The 25,580-nt window shown below is 43.2% G+C and overlaps 1 protein-coding gene across 1 annotated transcript in view; it reads left to right on the top strand.

Annotated features, from left to right (window-relative positions):
• Window positions 1-25,580, top strand: part of AR (androgen receptor) — a 171,279-nt gene that overhangs the window by 54,999 nt on the left and 90,700 nt on the right. The window contains exon 2 of the mRNA XM_088129293.1: window positions 10,628-10,779. Within this exon, the coding sequence (XP_087985419.1) occupies window positions 10,628-10,779 (152 nt within the window). The remainder of the gene's footprint in view (window positions 1-10,627; window positions 10,780-25,580) is intronic.

Raw genomic sequence — 25,580 nt, 5'->3', positions numbered from 1 at the left:
TCTGCACATCCTCCCTTTCTTACTTGCTTTGCTCTCATGCAGCTTACAGTGCTGGTTTGTTTTTCAAGGCAGAATCAGGGTCAGATATTTATGAACAATTTGATATGGGAAATGTTGAACTGTAGCTTTTAAACTCTGAGATGTGCAGGTTATTTGGCCACTTGTGCTCTTCAAAGGTGTTTTGGGAAGCCATGATGTGTTAGTAAAGTCCTAGTCCTTCACAAAGTGAAGCCTTTCCAGAATAACCCTACATATTTACAATAAAAGTCCATTGAGTTCAGTGAGATTTATTCCCAGGCTGGTCTGCATAGAATTGCAATTAAAAAAAAATCTGTTGGGAGACAAGTTCTATTTATCCATCTGAAATTGATAAAATAGTATCTTTTATTTGTTCAGATTCTGTGGGACTGAAGATTAGCCATAGAGCTTGTTCAAACATTATGCATTAGATAAGCTTAGATTATTTTGAAATGAGTAATGCTTAACATTTCAAGAAATAAAGGCTTTATTTCAGAGATTTCTACACCGAAATCTGTACTTTTTACAAGAAAATTCAAGTTGCAGGTTTATGGCAAGAACCTTCCATTGTTTCTAACCAGCAGTCTTGGTAGCCCTGTATAACAACTGAAGACTGCTTGGTTCATCCATCAAAGATTTCCCTGGATAGGGGGAAGATAAGGGTTCTCACAAGCCTGTTTATTCAGCCAGAGGAGTTACTTTAGAAATTAGGAGTGTGCTGCCATTTTGAGTGTCCTGTTCAGTGTCATTCTCAGGAAGCTCTACTTTGGTGTGGAGTATGATTTTTTTCCCATCCCTGCATTGTTTGTATGCTCATAAATTCAAGAGAGAGAAATACAATTAATTGGACAGCTTCTTTCTTTATTTAAGTCCTTTTGATGGTGTAAATCAGAGGTGGAAACTGAACTCTACAGTACCTTGACAGCAGCCTCAGAACCTACACAAAGTGTGTATGGCCAACACTGGGAAATGTTTTAAAAGCCAAAATGAGGGGTTTAATCTTGCAGAAGGAGACAGCCACTTTGGTGTTGTGTTAAACCAGGAGATGGTGAATTCTGGTCCCACTTAGGCACAAAGCCAGCTGGGTGACCTTGGGCCAATCTCTCTCTCTCAGCCCTGGCAAGGAGTCAGTGGCAAACCACTTCTGAAAATGGCAGGGACCTGTCCAGACCAGGAGTCAACACTGACTCAAAGGCATGTGCGTGCGCACACATATACGCCTTGCAGAAATTAGAAACCTCCATTAAAAATCCTGAAAACTGCTAAACTGTCAGGGTCATTTCTCTCATTTTAAGAGACAAGTGGTTGTCCTCAAGCCTCTGTTGGGCTTAGAGCTCCAATTCTAGACACTGAACTTTCCCAACACTTTGCATCAACCACAAAGACTCAGAGAGCAAAGAAACAGTAATTTCAGGATAAGCAAAAGTGAAAAGAAGCTTTGAAAGCCACAGTGATAGTCTCTGGAACTGCCTCTGCCCCTTTGGTAACTTAAAATTATACTTATTCAAAATCTGTTGAAACGCTGTTCTTGTGCCAAGCTCCACACCCAGCAATCTTTTCAACATCTATAAGGTCAAAAATGAGAGTTTCTGTCAATGAGTTGATCAATCTTTGTCAGTTTCTCTCACCTTGGGATTTGTCTTCCGCTTCTGCAGTTCATCCGTGCAAGCAGGAGATGGTCAACTTGGAAACATGCTCAAGGCTGTTTCACGAAAGAGAAACAAAATTCAGCAAAGCATTTGGAGGAAAAGAAAATGACTTTCCTGTCTAAAACAATTACAATTGATTGGAGCCGCCAACTGCTCCCCAACGCCTCAGACCTGCAACCACTCCAGACTCTGTAGTATGAATGAGCAAAGATGAATGTTCTGGATCTGCCATGTTTTCATTCTGGGTGAGCCAGAAACTCAATAAATAAACAGGCTTTGTAGTCTGTTTTAGGGAGTAGTGAAAAAATGCGTGTGTATGAGAAATGAGGCCAGTCACTGAACCTATAAAAATGAATGACTTGCCTTTGGGCAAATTCCCCTGGAGTAGCTTGAATCATCCATCCAATTGTGGCAGAATATTTTTTCCCATGTCAGGTGCAGATGTTTGGTGAAATGAGCAGTAAAGTATGTAATAAATTGTTCATCAGCATGAATTCCTAGTCCTTTGTAGTTGTCAGAATCCTAACATCTTCCCACAGTGCTTTTCTGCTATAATTGCTATGCTTCTGCTTTCACGCTAAGCTGGGAAGGCTGTTTTCCTTGTGGTTCTGCAGCCGGCTCCTACAATTCATGGGGCAGGATTTAGGATGAGTGGAGGGCCAGTGGCCACTGAGGGTATCCAACAGTACTCCATGGTGTCTTGTCATTGTGCTGGAATGGAGGGGGAAATGAGATTTGAAGAGTCCACCACAGCAGCTCATCTGTCTGGTCTTGGCCCATAAATAATCCATTAAATCCATACCCAGTGTATTTGGCCAGCTTGTAACATCAACTAAACTTGCAGTCCAGATCAGTATAAAATATAACACATGCCTTCACTAAAAGTGGGAGGGTGGTGTATTTTCATTTTATATGCTTGAATTCATATCTGTTTATTTTTCTTTCATAAAAGAAAAACATGTGAATTCAAGCATACAGTGAAAATATGCCACCATCCCACTTTTAGTGAAGGCACTCTTATTTTGTTTTTAAAGTCCAGTAGAGCTAATTCCTATTTTTGCCATAGAAGGCAGCAGCTCAGGCTAACGAGTCATTAAGGAAGTGGTATTTAGTTTGTTGTAGAAATGAGATATGAAAAGAAACAAACTTGAATGGTTTTTTGGCTAAGTTGTCTTCAGCTCTCCTGAGGTTTGATTTCATGATGTCTTCATGATGTTTGTTGAAACTTTAGCAGAGAATTATCATCAGGAAGCATTAAAACAATCTATGCAGAATTTGGTAACTATTTTTATCCTTCTTCAAAATGGTGGCCAATAACTGGATTATTGGAAGAATTGCTTTATTTTCCAAAAAATGGTTACAGAGTTTGACCTTATTTGCTGCACAAAGCGATTCTCTCTTCTACAAGTTGTAACGTACAACCTAATAAGATCCTTCACAGGTATTGATGGACCATTATGAAGAACATTTGAGTTTCTTTCCTCTTAGATTTTTTCTTAGATTGTTTTTATCCTGCTTTTATTACTTTTATAAATAACTCAAGGCAGCGAACATACCTAATACTCCTTCTTCCTATTTTCCCCACAACAACCACCCTGTGAGGTGGGCTGGGCTGAGAGAGAGGGACTGGCCAAAGTCACCCAGCCGGCTTTCATGACTAAGGCAGGACGAGAACTCACTATCTCCTGGTTTCGAGCCTGGAGCCTTCACCGCTAGATAAAACTGGCTCTCCCTCATCTGGTGTCTCCAGATGTGTTGCCCTGAAGCTCCCAAACTGCCCCTCCAGCAGGTGACCGAGGGATCTGGAAAAAGGCTGGGGTAGGTTGAAGTGTCTTTCTTAAGGATCCAGGTCACAGAGACTTAAAATGATAGAGATAATCACTAGCACCTTCAATGCAATTAGATTTGTGGTTTGAGATATGTCAATATCACATCAAGAGGGTTTCCCCCCTTTCTTTTAAATGAAATCACAGGATATCTCCCTCCTCTCCCTCCTCTGCTATTATATATTCTAGATTGGTGTTTGGTTGTGTGGTGGTGGTGGGATTAGTATGCCTTTAGGCCTGCGGGGTACCAGTCAGTTGCCCCTAATTTAGTAGGATGCTGTTCTGAATACCTGCTGCTCTTTTGGGGCTGTTTCTTCAGGAGAGTGTTGCAGGACCAGGCCTTGAATGCCTCATCACCATAAGAGGGAAATGGACTTGTTTGAAATAAAACACAGCAAAGAAAATTTATCCATTTGTTGTAGTGCCTGATTAGCCAGCCTATATACTCCTGTCTTCAACAGCAAAGTACCTTTGAAATACATAAAATCTAACTAGGCAAAATCTAACCTTGGAAAAAAGTAAAATCAGTGTTAATTGTATTCCTTAAGCCCCTTTGGGAAGGTTTGTTCTTGAGTGGCAAGTCAGAAGTATTTAAAATAAATAATCCTTCCTTCTCAGGGAAGAAAGCTATTTTTTGGAACTTTGAAACTCCATCCATAAATAAATGAATTACAGATTTCTGTGACTTGGCTCTACTTGAAAAGGATGTACTTCTCTCCCTCTTTAATGGCTCAGTTGGAAATTTTTAGCATAAGCAATGGGTAGGATGGCGGGGGGGGGGGAAGGGAGAGGTTGAAATGTCATCGTATTCAAGGCTGCCCTTGGTCCATTGAGCATGCAGTGAAAACCAGGCTGATTGCTGGAATGCACTATTCACACACACACGGACACGGACCACCCTCATGGACATCCTGTGATCACCTGGCTAGCAGAGCACTCCTTTGTTGTGAGAAAATGCCAGTATTTTGCTCAGCAGTTTTGCCTCTGGAGAGAGCACCAGGGAGCATTGCAATCATTCTCTCCGATCTCGTACCAAGGAAAAAGAGGTGAAAGTTTGTTTCTTTCTCTTTATCCCAAACCATGTGAACACTTTTGGCCTTAACCTTCCAGTTGTGAACTCAGTGGAATCTGTAGCCCACGTCATTCCTGCACAAGTTGTGTCTGCTTCACTCTGCCTTATCTTGGTTTTCTAGGTTTCCAATCTTTGCTCTGACACTTGGCTTGCATTTTTAAAGAGTATTTTTGTGGTCTGGCACTGCAGAAATGTGCTGCGAAGAGTGAGCTATCAGGCCTGTGCCACACAGCTGCAGGTGGGAGCCTCTTTCTCCCCACTCAGCCCCACTCTTTGCCTTGGCTTGGGGCACGTGCCTGGGAAAGCAGCCTCAAAGAGCGCGACTCTGCGACGTGCTGTGCTTCTCAGCTTAGACGTGTTTTCTACCTGAAGTTAAAACTGGACAAAACTTAGGTTGCTTTTTGAGATTCTGAAAGTTTCAGCAGAGAGAGGAAAGGCTTGCTTAAGCCTGGATGGCCTGGGTTCAGACCTCTTCTCTGCCAGAGGCTCACTGTGTGGCTGTACCATCTGATGGACATTTTAAAAGGCTGCAGAGTGTGACTGAGTTTAAGGCAGAGGAGACGTCAGTGCGGACTAGCAAGCGCAGGCAGGAGCAAGAAGCCAGTTTACTGCAGAATCCAGCTAGTGAGCCTTCCCACAGGGCGGCCAGAGGCTGCAGGAAGAGCAAGAGCGGCACCGTCAGCAGGATGAAGATACGAAGGGTTTGCTGGTGGACGAGCCTCCCAGCCAACTGCCGCTAGGGGGAGAGGGGACAAGCGTTCTGGAGTGGCTGCTGTGTCCTTGCTTCCACGTCAGGTGGCTTTTTTAAAAACTAGAATTAACTGCATTAATTGACCTTCAGGTCAGCAGTGACAGCTGGGAGGAAGAGTTCTGTCTCTTCTGGATGCAGCTGCTGCTGCACTGAAAATTACTGAGTGTTTTGCACTTTTCCAGCATCAGAAAAGGGGGCTACAGTTGCACTTCCTCACACCTATGCTTGCAACCATTTCATTCCCCAACTCTGACTCGCACACTGAGCCATATCTGAACTTGACCTGAAGCATTTGAAGCTGAGCATTCGGATTTATTTATTTATTTTTGGTAGTGTAAATTGTGAAAAATGGTACCTGCTGGAATTGTAATAAAGCTAGCAATCTTTATCGGGATGTGTGTGTGCATGAGAGAGAGAGAGAGATGCAGATCCCCCACGAGACTAATATTTTTCGTTTGCCGATTTACTGAATTCCTATTTTGGAAAGACAAGAACTCCATGTCTGCTCTGATCATCAGGGTCTGGCTGGCAGCTGGACCACTTCCCCGACCCCAAAGGAGTTAACACCACTTTGGAATCTTCCAAGATTGGACAATGTGATTGGAACTAATGGTCTAGGAGTCCTTGTTAGGGCTGAAAAGAGACTAGAATCTTTTGGGAACAAGGAGGCCAGCTGCAGAGAGGATTAGGAGCAGCTTCCATGGAAGCACCTATGCTTAGAAATCAGTCCCAGCTTCTGTGCACAGCCCACAAAGAGCAGCTTCTCCATCGGGGGGGGGGGGGGTGCCTTGCATCTCTCTCCACTGCCTGACTTGGCTGTCTACTCCTGCATTCTCCCCCCATATGCCTAGAAAGCATGTGCTGGAATTCTGTGCCAGGCACAACTAAGAACTAACTAGTCATGTGAGTGATTAAATTTGCCAGTTGATTGACTTCCTTGCTAGTTGTACAACAGCAAATCCGTCCAGCAAAGATCCTCCTTCTTGACATCACCGTTTTTATCTAACTAGTGCCTTATTTTACCTTTGCAAAATGAAGGAGTCACAGGCAGTAATGGACAGCTTGCTCATCTCAGCCAAAGATGGCCAGCTTTTGAGCCTTTTGACTCAATGTGTGTTTAGCAGCTGTTTTTTGGACAAGGTAGAAGAACAGACATTATGAGCATCAAAGTTATACTTGAAAAGGGACAGTTATCCCTTTTTAAAATAGTTCTATTGTAAATATTCTGTAAGTGATATCAAAATTGTTAATGTTCTCTGCTTGCAATTACATTTTTGTTGGAGTAAACATCTTGCGGGTACTTTAAAGTCTAAGAAATATATGATAGTGCAAGTCTTTGGAGACCTGGTGACACTTTTTCAGATGTTCTGGGAATGCAATTATAAATTGGCTGGTGTGTACATGTGTGTATACATTTGGACAGTATGCAACAATGATTGATTTACTGATCTAAGATTGAGTGTGGTCTCAGGTTCAATTCCCTGTTCAGCTATAAAACTTATCGAGGGCCCTTTCCCAGCTGTTGCATCTTAACTTAATCTACTTCACAGGATTTTGGTGAAGTAGCCAGTGTGTGTGTGTGATTGTCTTGCCTTTCATCATACAATCCTCTCTCCAGATGATACCCCAACTCCCCATAAGTCAATTCAATTCCAAGGGAAAGCATCAGTAAAGAGCTTTTCCATCCACAAGGCTTCTTTCTTCGTTACAAGAAATGTTCAGGTGACTTGAGAACATGAAGCATGACCACTCCCCTTGCTTCATGGGTACTGCTCATGAACTCAAGGATTAAATAACAGCAATGTCTCTCTACTTCACGCAAGAAGACCTTAGACAACAACAGTAAAGCTTCTGAAAAGCAGGAGAGCAGGTTCTGTTCAGGTGTTTCATTCCATAAGATTTTTATTTTTACAACTACAAACATCTGAAGTACTGCAGACCATACTGATGGCTTGCAATCTTTACCCTGCTTTAGTGTTTACAGTGACTTTTATGCTGCTTCAGCCTGGTTGGTTCTGAATTGCTTATAAAATCAACAGTATAATGGCAACAGCAAATACACACAATCAGTATAAATGCATCACTGCAACAGTCATAGCGCTGCAGGGCATCCAGGCCAAAAGACCAGTCTCTCTTTAGTCCCTGCAGGCTCTTTGACTGATTATTTATTTATTTATTCAATTTATATGGCCTCCCATCTCTCAGATTGTGACTTTGGGTGGCTAATGTGAGATTTAAGGTAGGATTACTGGGAGCTAACGCAGCTCACAAAGTAATGGCATTATGCGGGTGCGCTGTGGTGTGCTCAGATCTGCCTGTGCCACTGTATTCTGGACTAGTTGCAACTTCTGGATGGACATGACCAGTTTTTTGAAACTTTTGGAAAAACTTGAGGGAAGGGGCCACTCTTTCTTCTGAGAGCAACCTTTCTTGAGGGGGGGAAGCCCCCACAGAGAATCCCTGCTTCTTAGCCCCCTCCTGTAGAGAACTATAGAGATGATTTGAAGAAGGAATGTGACAGTTAGCAAAACATAATTTAAGCCCAGGAAGGGAAGAGAATATTAAAAGGAAACCTGAACCGGCTCTGCCTTGACTCTCTCTGGTATAAGATGGGGGAGGAAAACACTGTCAGGCTTTCAAGATGATAATAGAGTTCCAGTATTCCTTGCAGAGCCTGTTTCATGACCTGTCCTGCATCAAAGGGCTGACCACCTCCTGCCAGCTTTTCCAAAAGATGGAGATCCTCAGCAGACACCCTCCATTTGCCCACATTGGATGAGCAGATTCTGTCCAGAATTGAGGGGCCTTGAAGATCCCAAGCCATTCTAGGGCATAATCAGTGTCTTGAATCCCACCTGGAAACAAGCTGGTAGCCAGTGCCTCTCCAACGTAATGTGGCAGTAATGGGTCTGACCCATCACTGAATAGGCAGCTGGTTCTGCATCAGCTGAAGTTTCTGAGCGATCTTCGAGTGCAGCCCCACGCAGAGCAAATCACAGTAGTTGGACCTGTGTGTAACTGCGCCACTAAGCACGTCGAAACCTTAACGCCAAGCCTCCTTCACGACTGTAATCATCTGAACGAGGAAGATGCCCAAACAAGTTAAAGGGAGCCAGTCATTTGTACATTCCTTCAGAACCTCCCCATTAAATTCAGATCTGATTAGGGTACAACTGAAGACACACTTGGCAAAATAAAAAGTTCAGCCTTAGCCAGTTGCTTTGAATAAATGGGTTACTTGTGTTTAATCATTTAATCTCAAGATCCTGTTCTCTCCACTTTATGGTCATCTCTATAGGTTATGATGGGTTCTCCTAGCATACAGAGGTAAACAGTGTGGCATTAGCATGGGGAGGGAACCCAGTCATTTGATTTATCAGTCTGTCTGGATCAGACCATCACGTTTAGCCCTGATGAGATTAATTTGTTTACTCTGTTATATGTATGAATCAGTTGTATTTACCTTGTGTGAACTCAGCTGATGCATTTAAAGAATCAAGGAACAGCTTGCTTTTTGAATTTATATACAGTATGCGGCCAGTCCTGGGCTTTCAATGAAATGTGATGCCAATTATTGTTTGGCATGGAGGTTTCCGTATGCTGAATGGGCCTCTCCAGTGGGCCATTTTAGAAGGTAGCATTTTATGTGCATGAATATTAATGCTCTGTTTGGCTTCAGACACCAGTGATGTCTGCACTGATGCCCATGTTTGGTTTTTTAATTACTTTTTTAGGAAAAGACAGACAGTTCCTCTCATAATTTGAGAACAGTATCTGAAGGAAGATGGGGGGGTTGGCATGGCTCTTTGACTGTCTTTTACAGAGCCTGGTTTCACTTGGCTAGAAAAGCTGCAAGAAGAGTTTCCCCAAGGAAAGAGGACCCCCCCCCCGAATTTGCTGTTAAACTGCATCTGCCCCAATCTCTTAAGATTGTTTTGAATAATACAGAAATGAGGCAGACATTTTATAGATAAAATGAAGTTGTTCAGCCATCCAAACCAGAAATTCATACCTAGAGGTCTCACTCTTTTATCTCTGTCTTCTGCTTTCACTTATTTTTCTCAGAAAAATGAAACAAATTTTGCTTGGGTGATGCTTGAATTTGCCTAGAGATGTTTTAAGCGCATGCAGGCTTCCACTGGCATACATTCTGACTGATAATGGGGTGGAATTTAGCTTTTGGTAATAGCAAACTGAAGTATTTCACTGTATAAATGTGAGAGTTATGGTGGACGCCCATCTTTCTTTCTTTTTTTAATATAATTTTATTGAAGACATGTTTAACAAGATAAAAACAGTACACATATTGGAAAAGAAACAAAGAAAATAAGGAAGAATGGTGAATAAGAAAGAAAAAAGAAAAAGAAAAGAAAAAAGATTATAAAGAAATGGCTTCTAATCTTTTTGACAGTGGTTATAAATGCATTTATATTTTACCCTCTCTCTAAGGTACATCATTTATTTATTTTTTAATTAATTTTTATTGAAGACATTTTTAACAAGATAAAAACAATACAACTATTAGGGGAAAAAAACAAAATAAGGAAGAATAGTGAATAAGAAAAAAAATGCAGTAAGAAAAAGAAAAAGGAAGAAAAAAGGGGGGGAAAGGTGGACACCCTTCTTTCTTGATAGCCACTATGGTGTACTGTTGAAAACTTGGGCATATTTATGTTATTAACATCAAAGGAGTAATATTTGGCTGTACTAAAAATGATAAAGTTGCATTTGTGACCTGTGGTCCTTCTCTGGCGATGCTGGTATATCTCCAGTGGCTTCTTGATAGGCAGAAGCTCCACATGTTGAGTAAGGGAACCTTGCCACAGAAGAAAAATGATAAATAGTGAAGGCAAGTTGAAGTTTTATGTCCAGAAGAAAAGAGAAGTGATACTTTTCTGTCATAGGGAGCTTGGTGCTGGTCCTCAAAAGATGTTGGCAGGAAATGGGAAATATAAAGGGGAATCTGAGGGCTTGAAAGAGCAATACTTGTTAGAGGCCCTGGGCCAGCACGATCCCTCAAAATCACTTAGGAGAAGAACCTACTCTGTTTCTGACTGTATTCTTGTGAAGCCCTTAGAGAAGTATGATATGCAGCTGCGGTTCCTAGTAACTTTCAAACATGTGGACTCATGGTAAATGTTGTCTTCTCCCTAACTGCCACCCTTTCTTACACACATGTGATCACGTGCTAATGCTAATGTCTCTGTCTCTCTCTCTCTCTCTCTCTCTCTCTCTCTCTCTCTCTCTCTCCTTCCTTCCTTCCTTCCTTCCTTCCTTCCTTCCTTCCTGTTTTTCTCTTTTGCCTCCAAAGGCTGGAATCTGGAAGGGACCATGTTCTGCCTATTGACTATTACTTCCCACCACAGAAGACATGCTTGATATGTGGGGATGAAGCTTCGGGATGCCACTATGGTGCTCTGACCTGTGGAAGCTGCAAAGTCTTCTTCAAAAGGGCAGCTGAAGGTAATTCATTCTTAATTTATTTGTTCACGGGAGAATGAGAATGCTGGCTCCCATGGGGTCTGTATTACTGGAAAGATCATCTCAGACAAAGTTGTTTATTAAAATATTGCAGTATATGCCTTGCTTGTGTTAAGGGCCCACCATCACAAATTGGCCACCATGGACAAAAATCCTCTGCCAAATTCAAAAATTTTGAATTACAATCAGTCCCAAAATAGCTTTTCCTTGTTTTTTGTTTTGTTTTGTCTTGTTTTTGTTTTTTGTTTTCCCACAGATCTCCCAAGGTAGATGCTACTGGGGAAGGGAGGAAAGGAACAACTTCCTTCTCTGCCAGATTTCCACCTCTCCCCTGCTTTCGCCTGCTTTTTGTTCTTGTGGTAGTGGGGCCCTAGGAGAAAAGAGAGGAGAATTAGATGAGTGGAGTTGGGGAAAGGACTGGAACTGTTATTTCATTATATTCCCCCTATGAAACAGCATGATACTTTTGATAAATCATAAATTCATGGCACTTAAAACCAGGACAAATCCTCCTCTGTTCTTCTGCAAACCCCAAAGGTGATTTTACCCCCTTGGTAGGCCTTCTTAATTCTATGGTTGGTGTGGTTTTTATTACTCATTAAGCTGAATGGAAAGAAAGCATCTTGAGCTTTAAATGTTCAAGGAAGAGAAAGAGCCCAGCAGTTCTACGACGATATATTTGGTAATATAAGTACTGCTGTAAATCAGAGCAACACGGCTGCAATTTTTAGAGGCTATCTAACCAGCACCAGTCATAATTTTTCTCTTAACATGAACATCTAGTGAAGCAATGGCTTCTGGAAATAATAAGTCATCTGCTGTTTTTTATGATATCATTTAGCAAAGAAGCACTTCTTGGCCAACCAGCTGTGTTCCCTCTGATATATTTTCCTTTCCATCATTAGGGAGGTTGATGTACTCAGTTCTGGCACAACATTTGCAGTTGTGCCTCAGACACTCACCTGAAAGCTGCTGGAACCATTCAGATGGATTTGCTAAAAGTTCTTTGAGCTGTTGTATTTCTGAACCAGTTGCAGATTGTGTGCATAATATGTCCATGGTCTGTCATTTTAAAAATCTGGGAGGACTATACCAGACTTGCCTCCTTGACTGTGTTGTTGCTGTCAGGGAGTTAATTCCTTGGAGAAAGCATTAAGTCTGCTTCTCCCCATTGAAGTGGCAGAGGCCAGAAGAAGATCCTTCCGTCCAGTCATATCCTCCTGTGAGATTTGTGGAATGACATTTGGAGAGAGCAGCATGGCCCTGGAGTAGAACACGCACCATCTCAAGTAGTTAATGAGGGAGGAGAGTCAGGGTGGCAGTTGTTTTTCGTTCAGCTATCTTGGAGGTTAGAAGTAATAACACAATTAATTACAATCATATAAAGAAAACCCCAAGCATAATCTAAGTCCAATCCATTAACGGGACACGAGAGTTATACTTGTTCTCTACATTAGCTGAATACAGACCTCTTCATTCTTGCATGTTTGCTGCTCCCAGTGAGTCTTCCTTCCTCTTCGTTTTTGCTCTGGCATCTTCTTTTGTTTTATCAGAGGTCTCTTTGCTGGGATCTTATCCTTTGCCAAAATCTTCGTCTTTCCTTGCGTGTCTGACCATATGAGCAGCACAACAAAAATTCCTGCTCAGAGATGAGGCCTCTGTTGTCTTGTTCTTAGCAGCCTTCGTCCCTTCTCTGGGAACATGAAGTTGATGCTAGTGATCATTCCATCTTTTGGCCTCAAGGGTATGTAGTGCATGATTTGCCCCCTAATATTATAGTTGGATGTGGGTCAGATCCAGTGATTCTCCAAGCACGACATACAGTCTTGCTGGAAGAGTTACCTGGAATCTCTAGTTCTCCTAAATGCCTTTTATTCTGTATTAGCATAAAGCAGAATAAGCATCATTTATTGAAAATAGGGGGAGTGGGGGAATAGATTCTTTGACCTTGGAAATGTTTTCTTCTTATGACATCTTTGGAGGGGAAACCAAATTGGATTTATAAACCATTTCCAAACTCCTCTTCCTTCTCTTTACATCCTCTGCAATGAACAAATACTTGTATTGTTAAATCTCCAGTGTTCTTGCTTTGCAAAACTCCTGTCTAATTTTTTCAGCACTTTCATTGTCAGGCTGAAAAAAAAAAAAGACATAACAGCAGGTATCCATAATTGTTTTTGAAATGTCACATGGAAGGATCTCAGAAGAGAATTAAGAGTGAGCAGTGAGGGTTAGACACAAGAGCCTCCGATTGATTGGCAGATGGAAGGAAGAGCTTCATATGGGTGTATGTATCAGGGCTACAGACATTGAACAAGACTTGGAAGAAGTGCTTCATGCCTCAAATGACCACAGCACTGACCCTCTTTCAGGGTGGCTTCCTGAAAGATCCTGAAAAAGAATGGGTTGCTTTAATACGAGCCGTACTCAAATGAGACCTGAAACATCTCTTCCAAGTCATTTTCAAGCTGTGCACAGGCCTAGACATACACATCTTCAGATGTCTGGCCAGAGCTTTATATGAGTGTATGACTTATCAAGCGAGTGCGAACAGGCAGATTAAATGCCATTTGGGACTGAAAGGGCATGGACAAAATGCTTTTGCTCCAAGTGTTGGCTTTACTGAAATTGATTTGGTTGGCAGTGGTAGCACTTTCTGGGCTGCTGGTGCAACCAGCTGCATTCCATTTTCCAAATGGCACTAATAGGTGTTGCACAAGAAAAACACGTGCATGGACTGAGTGCTGGCTTTCCAGCTTCTGCTTGTGCCATTTTCAAATCAATACCGCCACCTCCACCCCTGCGTGCCTCAAATGCGTGGAATTGCACATCGTGGTTGTCAAAGCATTTGAGAAGCCTAATTTGGGCCTGTTACAGGTTCCGGAGGGAACTTGGCAGTTTTCCTGGGGATCCGGTAGACAGATTGACCGAGACCTTAGTTACTACCTGGAATAGGTGGGTCTCATGGGCCTTGGACTGGATTGTTCCTATGTGGCCTCTCCCTGTTTGTCAATCCCTGGGGCTTCCTGGTTGTATGAGGAGATTCAGGAAATGAAATGACAGAAGAGATCACCTAGAGTGCCGTTGGGGAAAGATGATGAGGGAACTTGACTGAATACTAACAAGAGCCCACATAAGCCCACATATATCATGGCATTAAGGATAGTAAAATGTTTCTTGCTCTTGCTGCACTCAGATGCTACAGATGGTCAAGAATGCACTGGCATGAGTGGTTATTGACAGATCTTAGTGTGCCCACTTCCTGAGTTGTGCTGGTTACCAGTGGGCTTCGGGTACAATTCAGGGTGCTGGCTGTGACACTTCATGGCATAGGATCTAGCTGTCAGAAGAACTGCCTTTCTCCAGTTGTTTCTGCCTGTCTAGTAAACTCTGACAAAGTGGATATGTTACAGGTCCCATCCTTCAAACACCATCATCTGATAAGGCCCAGGCAGCGTGCCTTCCCTGTCCTGGTGCTGGCCCTCCCTCCAGAGGTTTGAGTGGCCCCGGTGCCGTCATCCTTTAGGCTGTCCTTGAAGCCCTGGCTTTTCTCCCGGGCCCTGGGTCAGGGAAGCATGTGCCTTCCGTGGGAACTTTATTCATGGGCTGGGTATACAAGTCCCTGGGTTAACACCGTCTTTTTTTCTTGTACTGGATGTGTTTTTAACTTCTGCGCTGCCACAGTCATGATGACTTGGGCAGCCTTATACATTGGAGAGAGAGTTTGCTTGCAATTTCTGTCTGTCCTTCCCTTGAAAGAATTGTCACACTGAGCCAGGAGTCACCAGGCAGTGGAATAGCGGCGGGAAGTTGGAAGACCTTTTAGACCTGCTATTTTCAGCACCCAGCTGAATGTAGACCTGCCTATATTCAGTTGCTGAGGAGATAACTTTAATCTTTCTGAATGTCTCCTTGAATTTGCACATTGTTTTTCAAGACTTCAGAAGTGATTCTGTAGTCGCGAGGAAAACTTTTCTCATCTTGTAACTGGCAGGAAAAGCTGTGTGGATTTTCATTCAGATACAAAGTAGTAAAAGTTGTTGTATTGGAGAAGAGAACATAAATAACTAGCTGCGGAGGTTCAAAGGAGCCCATCTTGGGACTCATAAGAGTTGTGAGTTGTAAATCTTTTTTCCATGCTTCTGGTGTGCGTTATGCTGCCACGCAATGGACATCCCCCAGTGTGTCCCATTGTGCAGGTCCCTGAAATAGTGCAGAAAAGACCCATGTCTCTTAAAACAGAATCAGAAAAAAAACCCTGTACCTCACAAAGACAGTGGCAGGATTCTTCTGCTTTCTTAAGTGTCTCCAGAGAAGGGGAGTGCTAGCAAGCACACTGGAGTTTAAGTACAGTCTGCAGCTCCAACTCTTAGGGAGACCACCTCCTCCCATATCCAAGGAAGGGAAGGAGTTTAATCTCTGCTTTGTATGCAGACACTCCCAGATGTGACCCTTGCCATCTCCAGGTGGGCTTGGAAAGAATCCAGTCCCTCATCCTGCCAGCCAACATAGAGAACTTTGAGCTTGGAGGGACCAAGGTCTGACTTGGTAGGAAGTAGCTTCCTACGTATGTATTCTGGAAACCTTTTCCTGAGAGATCATGTTAGGTTATCAGACTTAGGGAACAGATTTGCCAGTCAGTGCAGGTGAGTACCTACAGCATATGGGATAGAAGACTTTTTCATATGGGGAGGGATATAAGGCAGTGTTAAGCAGCTGTTTGTTACGCAGGTCTCCCATTCAGTTCCCAGCATTTCTTCCTCCCCATTATTGCTCAATTGTGTTATTTGCTGGCTTTACAGATGCTCATAGTATTTTTCTGTGTGTCTTTCTCTTCTGATCATTTCTTGACTGTGGATCATTTTCGTTATCTTCTTTGACAAAGACTGCAAACACTGTAAAATGAAATGAGATAACTAGCAGCCCTCAAAGTAGTGTTAGAGGACACCCTGCCATAGTGCTTAGGTTCACGCGCATATTTTGAAAGAGAGAACTGCACTGGCTTCTCTTGAACCATCCCCATGTCCACTCTGTTGCACTGATTTCCATGGGGCTTCCATTCACAGAGCCTTGGGTGTAACCTCGGCTGATCCAGACCTCTATTGGTAGCCTTATTTGGATGGCAGATAGAAGCACCTAGGTTCAATTTCTGGCATTCCAGTTTAATGCTGCGGCTTCCAGAGGATCCAGCACCAACCATGTCCAGTCATGTTTAACAAAATATTTGGGAGCAGAGGTTTCCTGTAGAGGCACAATCGGGATCCCAGCAGTTGAGCTGAAGAGGCATCGGCCTCTTCTCAAATTCCTGCTCCCAGGGTCATTTTACAGGATGGTTGGACCGAGGGTGTTGAAACACAGGTTCAGCCTGGCTGAATAACTGCCAGATGATCAAAGTGTAGAACAGGAGCAACACTATTATTAAGCGAAAGGGAATAATAAAAATCATGGCTTTATTCTTTCCAGTCCTGTGGAAGGTACTCAGCTTAATCAGCCACAATGTGTGCAGTCCTTGGACTAGAGCAGTAGCCCAAAGATTTCACTGACTGCAAATAACTTGTTTTTCCACTTGCTATGGCAAAGGTACAGAGTAAAACCTGTGCAACTGGGGAGTGGAATTGATATTGGGTATATTACTATATTGGATATAGTGACACTGCAATATATTAAAGATTTATGTATGTAAATGCCAAAATCTTAGGGCAGGCTGCAGATTTGAGCATCCAGTTGATCAAAAATTAGTGTTTTCTCTTCTGTGAAGATATTCAAGTCTGTCTGTTACCTAGCGAACAGAATCTGAGGGTGGATTAAAGCTGAGCCCAATTGTGCTATATCAGCAAAGGATGCATGCGCTTACAAAATGGGTAGATGTGTTGTAGAAACATACTGTAGATGTGTTATTGAAGCACACTGTCCATGCAAGTAGCAACTGCATCCTGCAATGCAACTTGCCTCATCACCCTTCCCCACATAGGCACTACAGCCATTTGTCATTCATCATCAGCTGTCAGAGACATTGGTGTTGGCCTCAGCAAATCATGCCAATAGAAGGTTCTTTTGAAGAAACTGACCATTAAGCCCATGTTTCTTGTGTCAGTTCTGTCCTCCAAAGGTGTTAGAATTGCACAGATGATCAAAGTGTAGAACAGGAGCAACACTACGACTAAGCAAAAGGGAATAATAAAAATCATGGCTTTATTCTTTCCATTCCTGTGGAAGGTGTTCAGCTTAGTCAGTCACAACATGCACAGTCCTTGGACTAGAGCGCTGTCATCCAACTGAGGGCCACACATTTTTCACAGTGAGAAAAAAATATTATGACCAGATATTGCATTTTTCCAGAAGGGTGAAAACTACGGGCATTGTTTGTTTCCTACATGGACAAATCAAAAGCATGTTCTCAAGAGGGATTGAAGAATGTGTCTTGAAGGCCTACGGCGTATTTCTCGAAGTAGTAATATCTGCCATGTTGATCAGCAACAAATGAATGCATTTACAAAGCTTTAGAGGATGGGCACTGTTGCCTTGGCAGAGGCCTCTTTAGGAAGCAGATACTTCACGTACTTGAGTAAAAACTTGAAATCCATTTTTATTGGTCTGTACTATCGAAATAGTGCCAAATACCCAAAGACCAAGGATCATCCTCCTTAGGGAAAGTGGGAATTCTTACTACTACCGTTTGTTTGTTTGTTTGTTTTGTTTGTTTGTTTGTTTGTTTGTTTTAGGAATAAAATAGGGTAGTAGTCCATCTCATAAAATATTGAATTCACCTAGATGTGGGGATGTTTTTATTTATTTATTTATTAAACCAATTTATATAGCTGCCCATCTCACCACAGTTGACTCAGGGTGGCATACAACAAGGCTAAAAACAGTCAATAAATACATTAAAAGTATAAAAAGCAAAATAGAACCGGGAATAAAAGGATGTTAAAAATAAGGGAGCCACCTCACTAATTCCCCTGTCCCCTGGGGTCCCCCGGCCTGCTGGCATAACCAAGTGTTAAGGGACCTCCAGACGCTCAAGAATGACGAGGTCAACCTCACCTCAAGGGGGAGAAGATTCCACGGTGCAGGCCCCACAGCAGAAAAGGCCCACCGCCTGGGACCCACCACATGTAGCTCCCTAGGCAGCGGAACCCGTAACTGCCCTCTCTGCCGGATCTGGTAGGACGGGCAGATGAAATCAGGGAGAGGCAGTCCTCAGATAGCCTGGCCCCATGCCATGAAGGACTTTAAAGATCAACACCAGCACCTTGAATTGGACCCGGAAACAAACTGGCCATCAAAGCAGCTCGGAAGCAGAAGTGTGATGTGTGTCTCACTAGAAACATACATAACTGCTTACGCCACTGCATTTCACACCAGCTGAAGTTTCCGGATATTCTTCAAGGGCAGCCCCATGTAGAGTGCATTGCAGTAGTTAACTGGGAGGTGACCAGAGCATGAGTGACTGTGAGTAGGTCCCTCTGATCTAGGAATGGGCGCAACTGGTGCACAATATGAAGTTGTGCAGAGGCCCTCCTAGCTATGGCTGCCACCTGCTCTTTGAGCAGGAGTCATGAGTCCAGGAGAACCTCCAGATTGCGCACAGGGTCTCTTTGGGGCAGTGCTCCAGTACCAAAAATGGTAAAATTCTAGAACCAGAGGTGCTGAAAACCCAAAGCCACTCAGTCTTGCCAGGGTTCAGCTGAAGCCTGTTGTTTCCCATCCAGATCCTCACAGCCTTCAGACACTGAGATAGGATGTCCACAGCATCGCTTAAGTCGCCAGAGGTGGATATGTACAATTGAGTATCATCAGCATACTGATGCTATCTCACCCCATGGCGATGGATGAGCTCATCCAGAGGTCAATGTTAAATAGGAGAGGTGAGAGCACTGACCCTTGTGGCTCCCCGCATAGCAGGGGGCCAGGATCTTTCCTCCCCAATCACCACCGACTGGAACTGACCCTGGAGGAAGGAGGCAAACCGGCACAATACCATGCTGCCCACCCCCAATTCTCTGAGTTGATCCAGGAGGATACCATGGTAAATTGTATCGAAAGCTGCTGAGAAGTCAAGTAAGGCAAGGATGGATACACAACCACCATCCTGCCCACGCCAGAGATCATCCAAAAGCATGACCAATGCTGTTTCTGTACCATACCCAGGCCTGAACCCTGACTGAAAAGGATCCAGGTAATCTGCTTCATCCACGGTCCTCTGAAGCTGCTATGCAACCACCTTCTCAACATCTTCCCCAAAAAGGGGAGGTTGGAAAATTGTCCAGTATCATGGGGTCCAGCAATGGCTTCTTGAGGGGGTGAACCAAAGCCTCCTTAAGAGGTGCAGAAACAACCCCCTCACTCAAAGAAGAATTCACCATCACCAGAACCCACCCATGTGACACCTTCTGGGCTGCTTTCACAAGCCAGGAGGGGCATGGATCTAGAGAGCAGGTGGCTGAGCTTACAGTCCTAAGAACCCTGTCTACTTCCTCAGGTCCAAGAGGTTCAAACTGTTCCCAGATAACCAGGCAAGACTCCACCCTAGGCGTCTCCCACAGACCTGCAGGAAAGCCAGTATCCAACTGCAAACAAATCCGAGCAATTTTATCCGACTGATGCTGAGCAAACTCCTCCGCATGAACCTGCAAAAGGTTGTCTGGGCCCCCTGTACCCAAGAGACTCTGTATCACCCAAAACACCCAAATGCAGTAAGGGGAGGAGCGCTGTTGCTTTGCTGCCCTTACCTCCACTTGGTGGGCCTTAATAGTGGCTCTAACCCATGTTCAGTTGAGCTTGTCCTTGGTTGAGTGCCAGTGACACTCGACATCTCATCTCTCATTTCATCTCCCTCAACCCCTCCATAAGCCATGGGGAGTGACGGGATCCACAGGAGGGGACAAGTTGCATAGGCGCGATCCGATCCAAAGCCTCAGCCGCCCTTTGATTCCAGACAGCAACCAAGGCTTCAGATGGGCCGTGGAGCAGACCATCAGGAACAGCCCCCAGCTCCGTCTGGAACCCCTCTGGATCCATCAGTCGTCAAGGGTGGACCAGTCTAATGGGTCCAGCCTCCCTGCAGTAGATAATGGTGCCAGAGAATCCCATGGTAATCAGGGCATGATCTGACCATGACATGGGGGACACCAACAACTCCCCCAATTGCAGATCACATAGCAACCATCTGGAACACCAGATCTGGTGTGTGACCACTGTCCCATGTCAGGCTCTGGATGACCTGGGATAGGCCCATGGCCATCGTGATGGCCATGAACTCCTGAACCACCTCAGATCCCACTCCCAGGGAAGGCAGATTAAAATCCCCCAAGACCATAAGTCTTGGGAACTCCACTGCCAGCCCAGAGGTAGAATCAAGGAGATCAAGCAGGGAGGTTGCTACCCAGCAGGGAGGCTGGTACAACAGCAACAGTCTCAACTGATCCCTAGAGCCCAACTTAATGAACAGGGTCTCACATCCGATGACCTGTGGGGCAGCGCCCCTTAAACCTGTAAGTGATTCTCAGATGACAGTTGCCACACCACCACCCTGCCCCAGATTCTCGGCTGGTGCCACACTCAAAACCCAGCTGGGCACCTCTCCAAGAGGGGCACCCCCCCCTTTCAGGCCCAGCCAGGTTTTGGTAATACATGCCAGCTCGGCCCTCTCATCCATGATCAAATTGCAGATGAGGGAGGCCTTATTACAGACCGACATTCCGGCATTTAAGAGCAACAGCCGGAAGCCAGGGCCTCTGCTGTCCAGGTATAGGGGTTGAGACCAAGAAGCTGGAATGCAGAACAGGTATAGGACATCAGTCCCACGTTCCCTGGGGCAGCCAGCTCCTCATCTCGCACCATATCTCCCCATGCCCGTCGCCACCATAATATTATGGCCCATGCAGACCTTCCTGGTGGCCACATCGTCTTTTTCTCCAGGCCCCTCAATTCCAAAGGCCCAGGGGGGTCAACTGCATCCATCCCCCAGGAGGGGGAAACCAAGCACCCTGAGGTGGTTCAGCTCCACTGGCTGAGCACCTTCAGGCACCTGGCACCCACCTCTGCCCACCCCGCCTAACACCCAAGGCCCCCCCCTCCAGCCTCTCTCACCCGCTGGTAACGGTTCCCTTCTCACCCACCCCACCGCTTTCACCCTGAGAGCGGAAACCTATGGACAAAGCGCTTGGCTGACAGGCAAAGTCAGCAGAAAGATATTCCTTTCCCTCTCTTTGGAGCTATCAGAGAAAAAGGCTGTGCAGTGGGGGGGGGGGGGAGAGTCCACAGCAGATTGCCACTCCGCTGCTATCCCCCCCACCCAGCCAAGCCAATTCTCCAAGGCCGCAAAGGCCTAGTTGGCCTTTCCGGATGAAAAGTCCCACAGAGTCCATACAAGCGCATCGACCCAGCAAGTCCCCATGACCAGTCTGCTGGCTTTTCCTCCGGGCAGCTCCAGGATGCCTGTGGTATAAATATTTACCTTTAAGTTAATACATCCATGCAGGGAGGCCTAGAAACTTTTAGGGACTCAATATTTGATCAGTAGTTTTTAACTAGAGAGTCTAAAAATATTTACTTTATTTCAGTCTGGACAAAATTAAATTCTCCCAGAAGGATCTTCTTTGTCAACAACTGACCCTGAATCCTGAGCCCCAGGGGGTGGTCTCTGCAAGTAAAAATTCCTGTTTCTCTCAGTGGTGCATAGCAGTTTTTCTGCAGTGCTGTGGTTTGGGCTTACAAGTCTCTGTAGGGAATAGGTGTGTTTGAGGGCCTACAGCTGCTAACCTCACTCTTACCGGTCTGGGAGATGGTATATGCTCAGCGTTGCATATTTGGGCGAGCTGTCCAAAATTACATTCATCAGTCAGCTGCTTCTCCAGGTACACTGCTGTTTGAGAATACATGCGGGGACTGGACTGGAATTAGGCTGATGAAAGTTAGGTGGGCAAAAGGATTCAGAATCTCAAGCTTTTGGGGCTCTTACAGTATTGGAGGGCTTATTATTTACTTAGTTAACTAAGAAAAAAGTAATGATGGCTATGTCTTTTCATGGACATATGCTGAGAGGATATAGTAATATTCATAATTAGAGAATCAGCATACAAGAGAAGTTTCTTAAGCATGAAATCATAGCTAGTTTTAAATTTAACATGTTTATTAGTTAATTGGAGGTTTCAGAAATTTGAAAATTATCTTCAGATGAGAATGCCATTAAACATTATAAGGGTAGAGATGTATAACTCTCTTTAATTGTTTATTGTACTTGTACATGTAAGTTGATAACTGTTGTACTTATTGTACTTGTACATGTAAGCAAAAAGCAGACACATCCTCTTTGGATGATGTGTGCAAACCTCAGATGAAATAAGAAAGTAAATCCATGGTACTCATCCCATTAGTTTCATTTTCTCAACCTTTTTCAGAATATTCTCAGAAAACCTCTCAGTTCTTTTGCAGTTAATTACATGCGATCAAGTCATTTTTTGAGGTTATTGACCTACCAACCACAGAGATCAATTTTCTCCATGACGATCTGTCCCTAACCTGGTCTTTCAGGTCTTCCAATGGTGCACTCATTGCTACTGTAACTGAGTCCATCTACCTTGCTGGTGATCATCCTCTTCCACTTTTCCCAGCATTAAAGCCTTTTCCAGAAAGTTGAGTCTTCACATAATGTGCCTGAAGGAGGATAATTTGAGCCAGGTCATTTGGGTCTTGAGTGAGAATTCTGAGTTAATTTGTTCAGTGGTCCATTGGTTTGTTTTCTTGGTTGTCCATGGAGTCAGGAGTCTTCTCCAACACTAAAGTTTAAAAGCATCAGAACTCTTCTTATTCTGCTTTTTCAAAGTCCAACTTTCACTTCCATTGAGTGTTACAGGGAATACCATTTATTCTGATCTTTGTGGGTATAGACACACTGCAGCATCTGAATATCTTTTCCAAGGCCTTCACAGCTACTCTGCTAAGTGCTAATCTGCGGCATATTTCTTGACTGATCCTTGAGTGTTGATGGTTGATCTTAAAAGGCAAAAGCTATCCACCACTTTGATATCTTCATTGTCACTTCTAAGGCTTGTTGGTCTTAGTTTGGTCTTCTTTATATTTAATTTTAGTGCCCTTTTTTCACTATGCTCCTTGACTTCAAGATCTTGTAGATCCTTTGCATTTTGAGCTATCAGGGTAGTGTCATCAGCATAGCACAGGTTATTGATCTTTCCTCCTTCAGTTTTAAAACCACACTCATCTTCTTCCAATCTAGCTTCATTTAATATGTATTTAGCATATCGGTTGAATGAATAAGGGGAGAGTATACAGCCTTGCCTCACTTCTTTGCCAACCTGGAAGCAGTGTAGTTTGCCATGTTCTGTCCATACTGTGTCTTCCTGGCCTGTATATAGATTTCTCATGAGAACAGTGAGATGTTCTGAGATTCCCATTTTTCTGAGCGTATTTCACAGCTTGACATGTTTGACATAATCAAAGGCCTTTCTATAATCAATTAAGCACATAATAACTTATTTTGGGTGTTCTCAGTTATCCAGCATGCATCAGCAATAATGTTCATGCACCTCAGACTTTTCTAAAACCATTTTGAACACCTGGCATCTCTTTTTCCATGTAGGGCTCTAATCTGCATTGGATAATCCTAAACATTATTTTGCTAGCATATGTAATTAAGGATATTGTACAATAGCTTTCACACTCTGTTAAGTCTCCTTTTTTTGGTACTGGAATGTAGATTGACCTCTTCCAATCGGTTGGCCACTGTGTCATTCTCCAGATATGCTGGCGTAGCTTGGTTAGAACCTTGACTGATTATTCTTCTGTTGCTTGTCATATTTCTGTGGGTATTCCATCAGTTCCTGTAGCCTTCCAACTTTTTAATGACTGGATTGCTGATCTAACTATCTTCTAGTACTACAGATTCTTATGTCTGCCTTACAAGGTAGACCAGACAGGAAACATGACCAGATGAGCTAGTTCTACTTTATTGTAAGTTTACATTAACAGAATCTTGCAAGTCTGAAAGTACTTCTTTCCCCCATCCCGTTTACAGCCTAAAAACTAGGGAGGGTTTCTTCTGAGGATCTTGCCCCATTCCTGCTGTGGGCTAAGCTGCCTTTTATCTAAGCTTTTGTCTAAGCTTTTATCTAAGCTGTCTGGGTTGCATCTCGTTGCCCTGTCTCCCAAGGTCATTCCCACATATCATTTCACTTGTGTGTAGGGAATATCTTCTAAAGTATCTTGAATATTGATATCTCTACTGGACAGGGTATCAGTATACTCCTTCAATCTTCCTTTGATCTCCTTTGAATTGGTTACTATCTGGCATCCTTTAGCATACCAATTCGAGGTTGGAACCTCTCTGAGTTCAGAGATCTTTTGAAAGACTTCCCTTGTCTCTGTTTCCATCTTCTATGTCTTTACAAATGTTGTTGTTATACTGCTTTTTGTCTCTTCTAACAGCTCTCTGAAACTGTTTATTAAGTTCATTTCTGAGATTTTTATTTTTATCGGCTTTGGCATCTCTTCTCCTCTTGGCAATTTCCACAGTTTGTTCTGACATCCAGTTTGCGTTCTTCCGTTTCTTCATTTTTGGCAGTCTCTTTTCACATTCATTTTTAATAATTTCTTTAAGTTCATTCTATAATTCCTCTGGTCCTGTATCAGTGAGGTTCAGGACTTCAAAGTGACTCCTGATGTTCTCCTTGAAAATGGTGAGTATATGTTCAAGATCATATTGTGGAAACTAACTAGCTTTCTTCTTCTTTAACTTAATCTGGAACTTGCACAAGAGCAATTCATGATCTGTTCCACAGTCAGCACCTGCCCATGTCTTCGATGTTGCAATTGAGCTCCTCCACCTCCTTTTAGCAATAATATTGTGAATTTGATTTCTATATATTCCATCTGATGATGTCCATGTTTAGAAGCATTATTTTGGTTGTTTGAAGACAGTGTTAGCTATGAAGAAATCATTGGAGTGGCAAAAATTGATAAGTTGGTCTCCTGTTTCATTTCGGTTTCCTAAGCCATACAGTTCAACTACATTTTTCTGTTTCATGTTTATAACTTTGACATTCCAGTCTCCAATCACAAGCAGCACATCTTGCTTGCATGTTCTGTCAATTTCAGATTTAACTTGTTCACAGAAGTTATCAACCTCTTCTTCTTCTGCATCAGTGGTTGGAGCATAAACTTGCATGATCTTGAATAAACTTGAATAAAGGGATGTCCATGAAGTCTAATTAATATTATTCAGTTATTGATTGCTTTGTAGCCAAGTATTATTCTTGCTATAGCCTTCCTAATTATGAAAACAGCACTGTTCTTTCTTTATGTCCCAAGTAATAAACAGCATGATCTTCTATTTGAAATTGTCCAGTCCTTTTTTTTAAATATAATTTTTATTGAAGAAATTTTGAACAAGATAAAAACAATACAAATATTGGAAAAGAAACAAAGAAAATAAGGAAGAATAGTGAATAAGAAGAAAGAGAAAAAGAAAAATAGAAAAAGAAAGAAAAAAGATTATAAAGAAGCAGCTTCCAAACTTTTTGACAGCGGTTATAAGTGCATTTGTATTTTACCCGCTCTAAGGTTACATCATAATTTCCTCCCTTCCATAATCTACCCTTTCTGATATTCAAGTCCATAAATCACAAGTTCATTTTTCTCTTTTTTCAGCAAAAAGTCCATAAGGGGTTTCCAGTCACTGATAAATGTGATCGTTGAACTTTCTTTAAACAAGTTAATTTCGCCATCTCTGCTAGTTCTGTCATCTTCACCAACCATTCCTCCAT

The sequence above is a fragment of the Python bivittatus genome, unplaced genomic scaffold, assembly GCF_059951505.1.
Source record: "Python bivittatus isolate LINGU-HERP-01145 unplaced genomic scaffold, Pbiv_v1 ctg000790_np1212, whole genome shotgun sequence".
Lineage (NCBI taxonomy): Eukaryota > Metazoa > Chordata > Lepidosauria > Squamata > Pythonidae > Python > Python bivittatus.
Note: the sequence above shows the minus strand (reverse complement) of the source record. Positions and strands in the feature narration are given on the sequence as shown.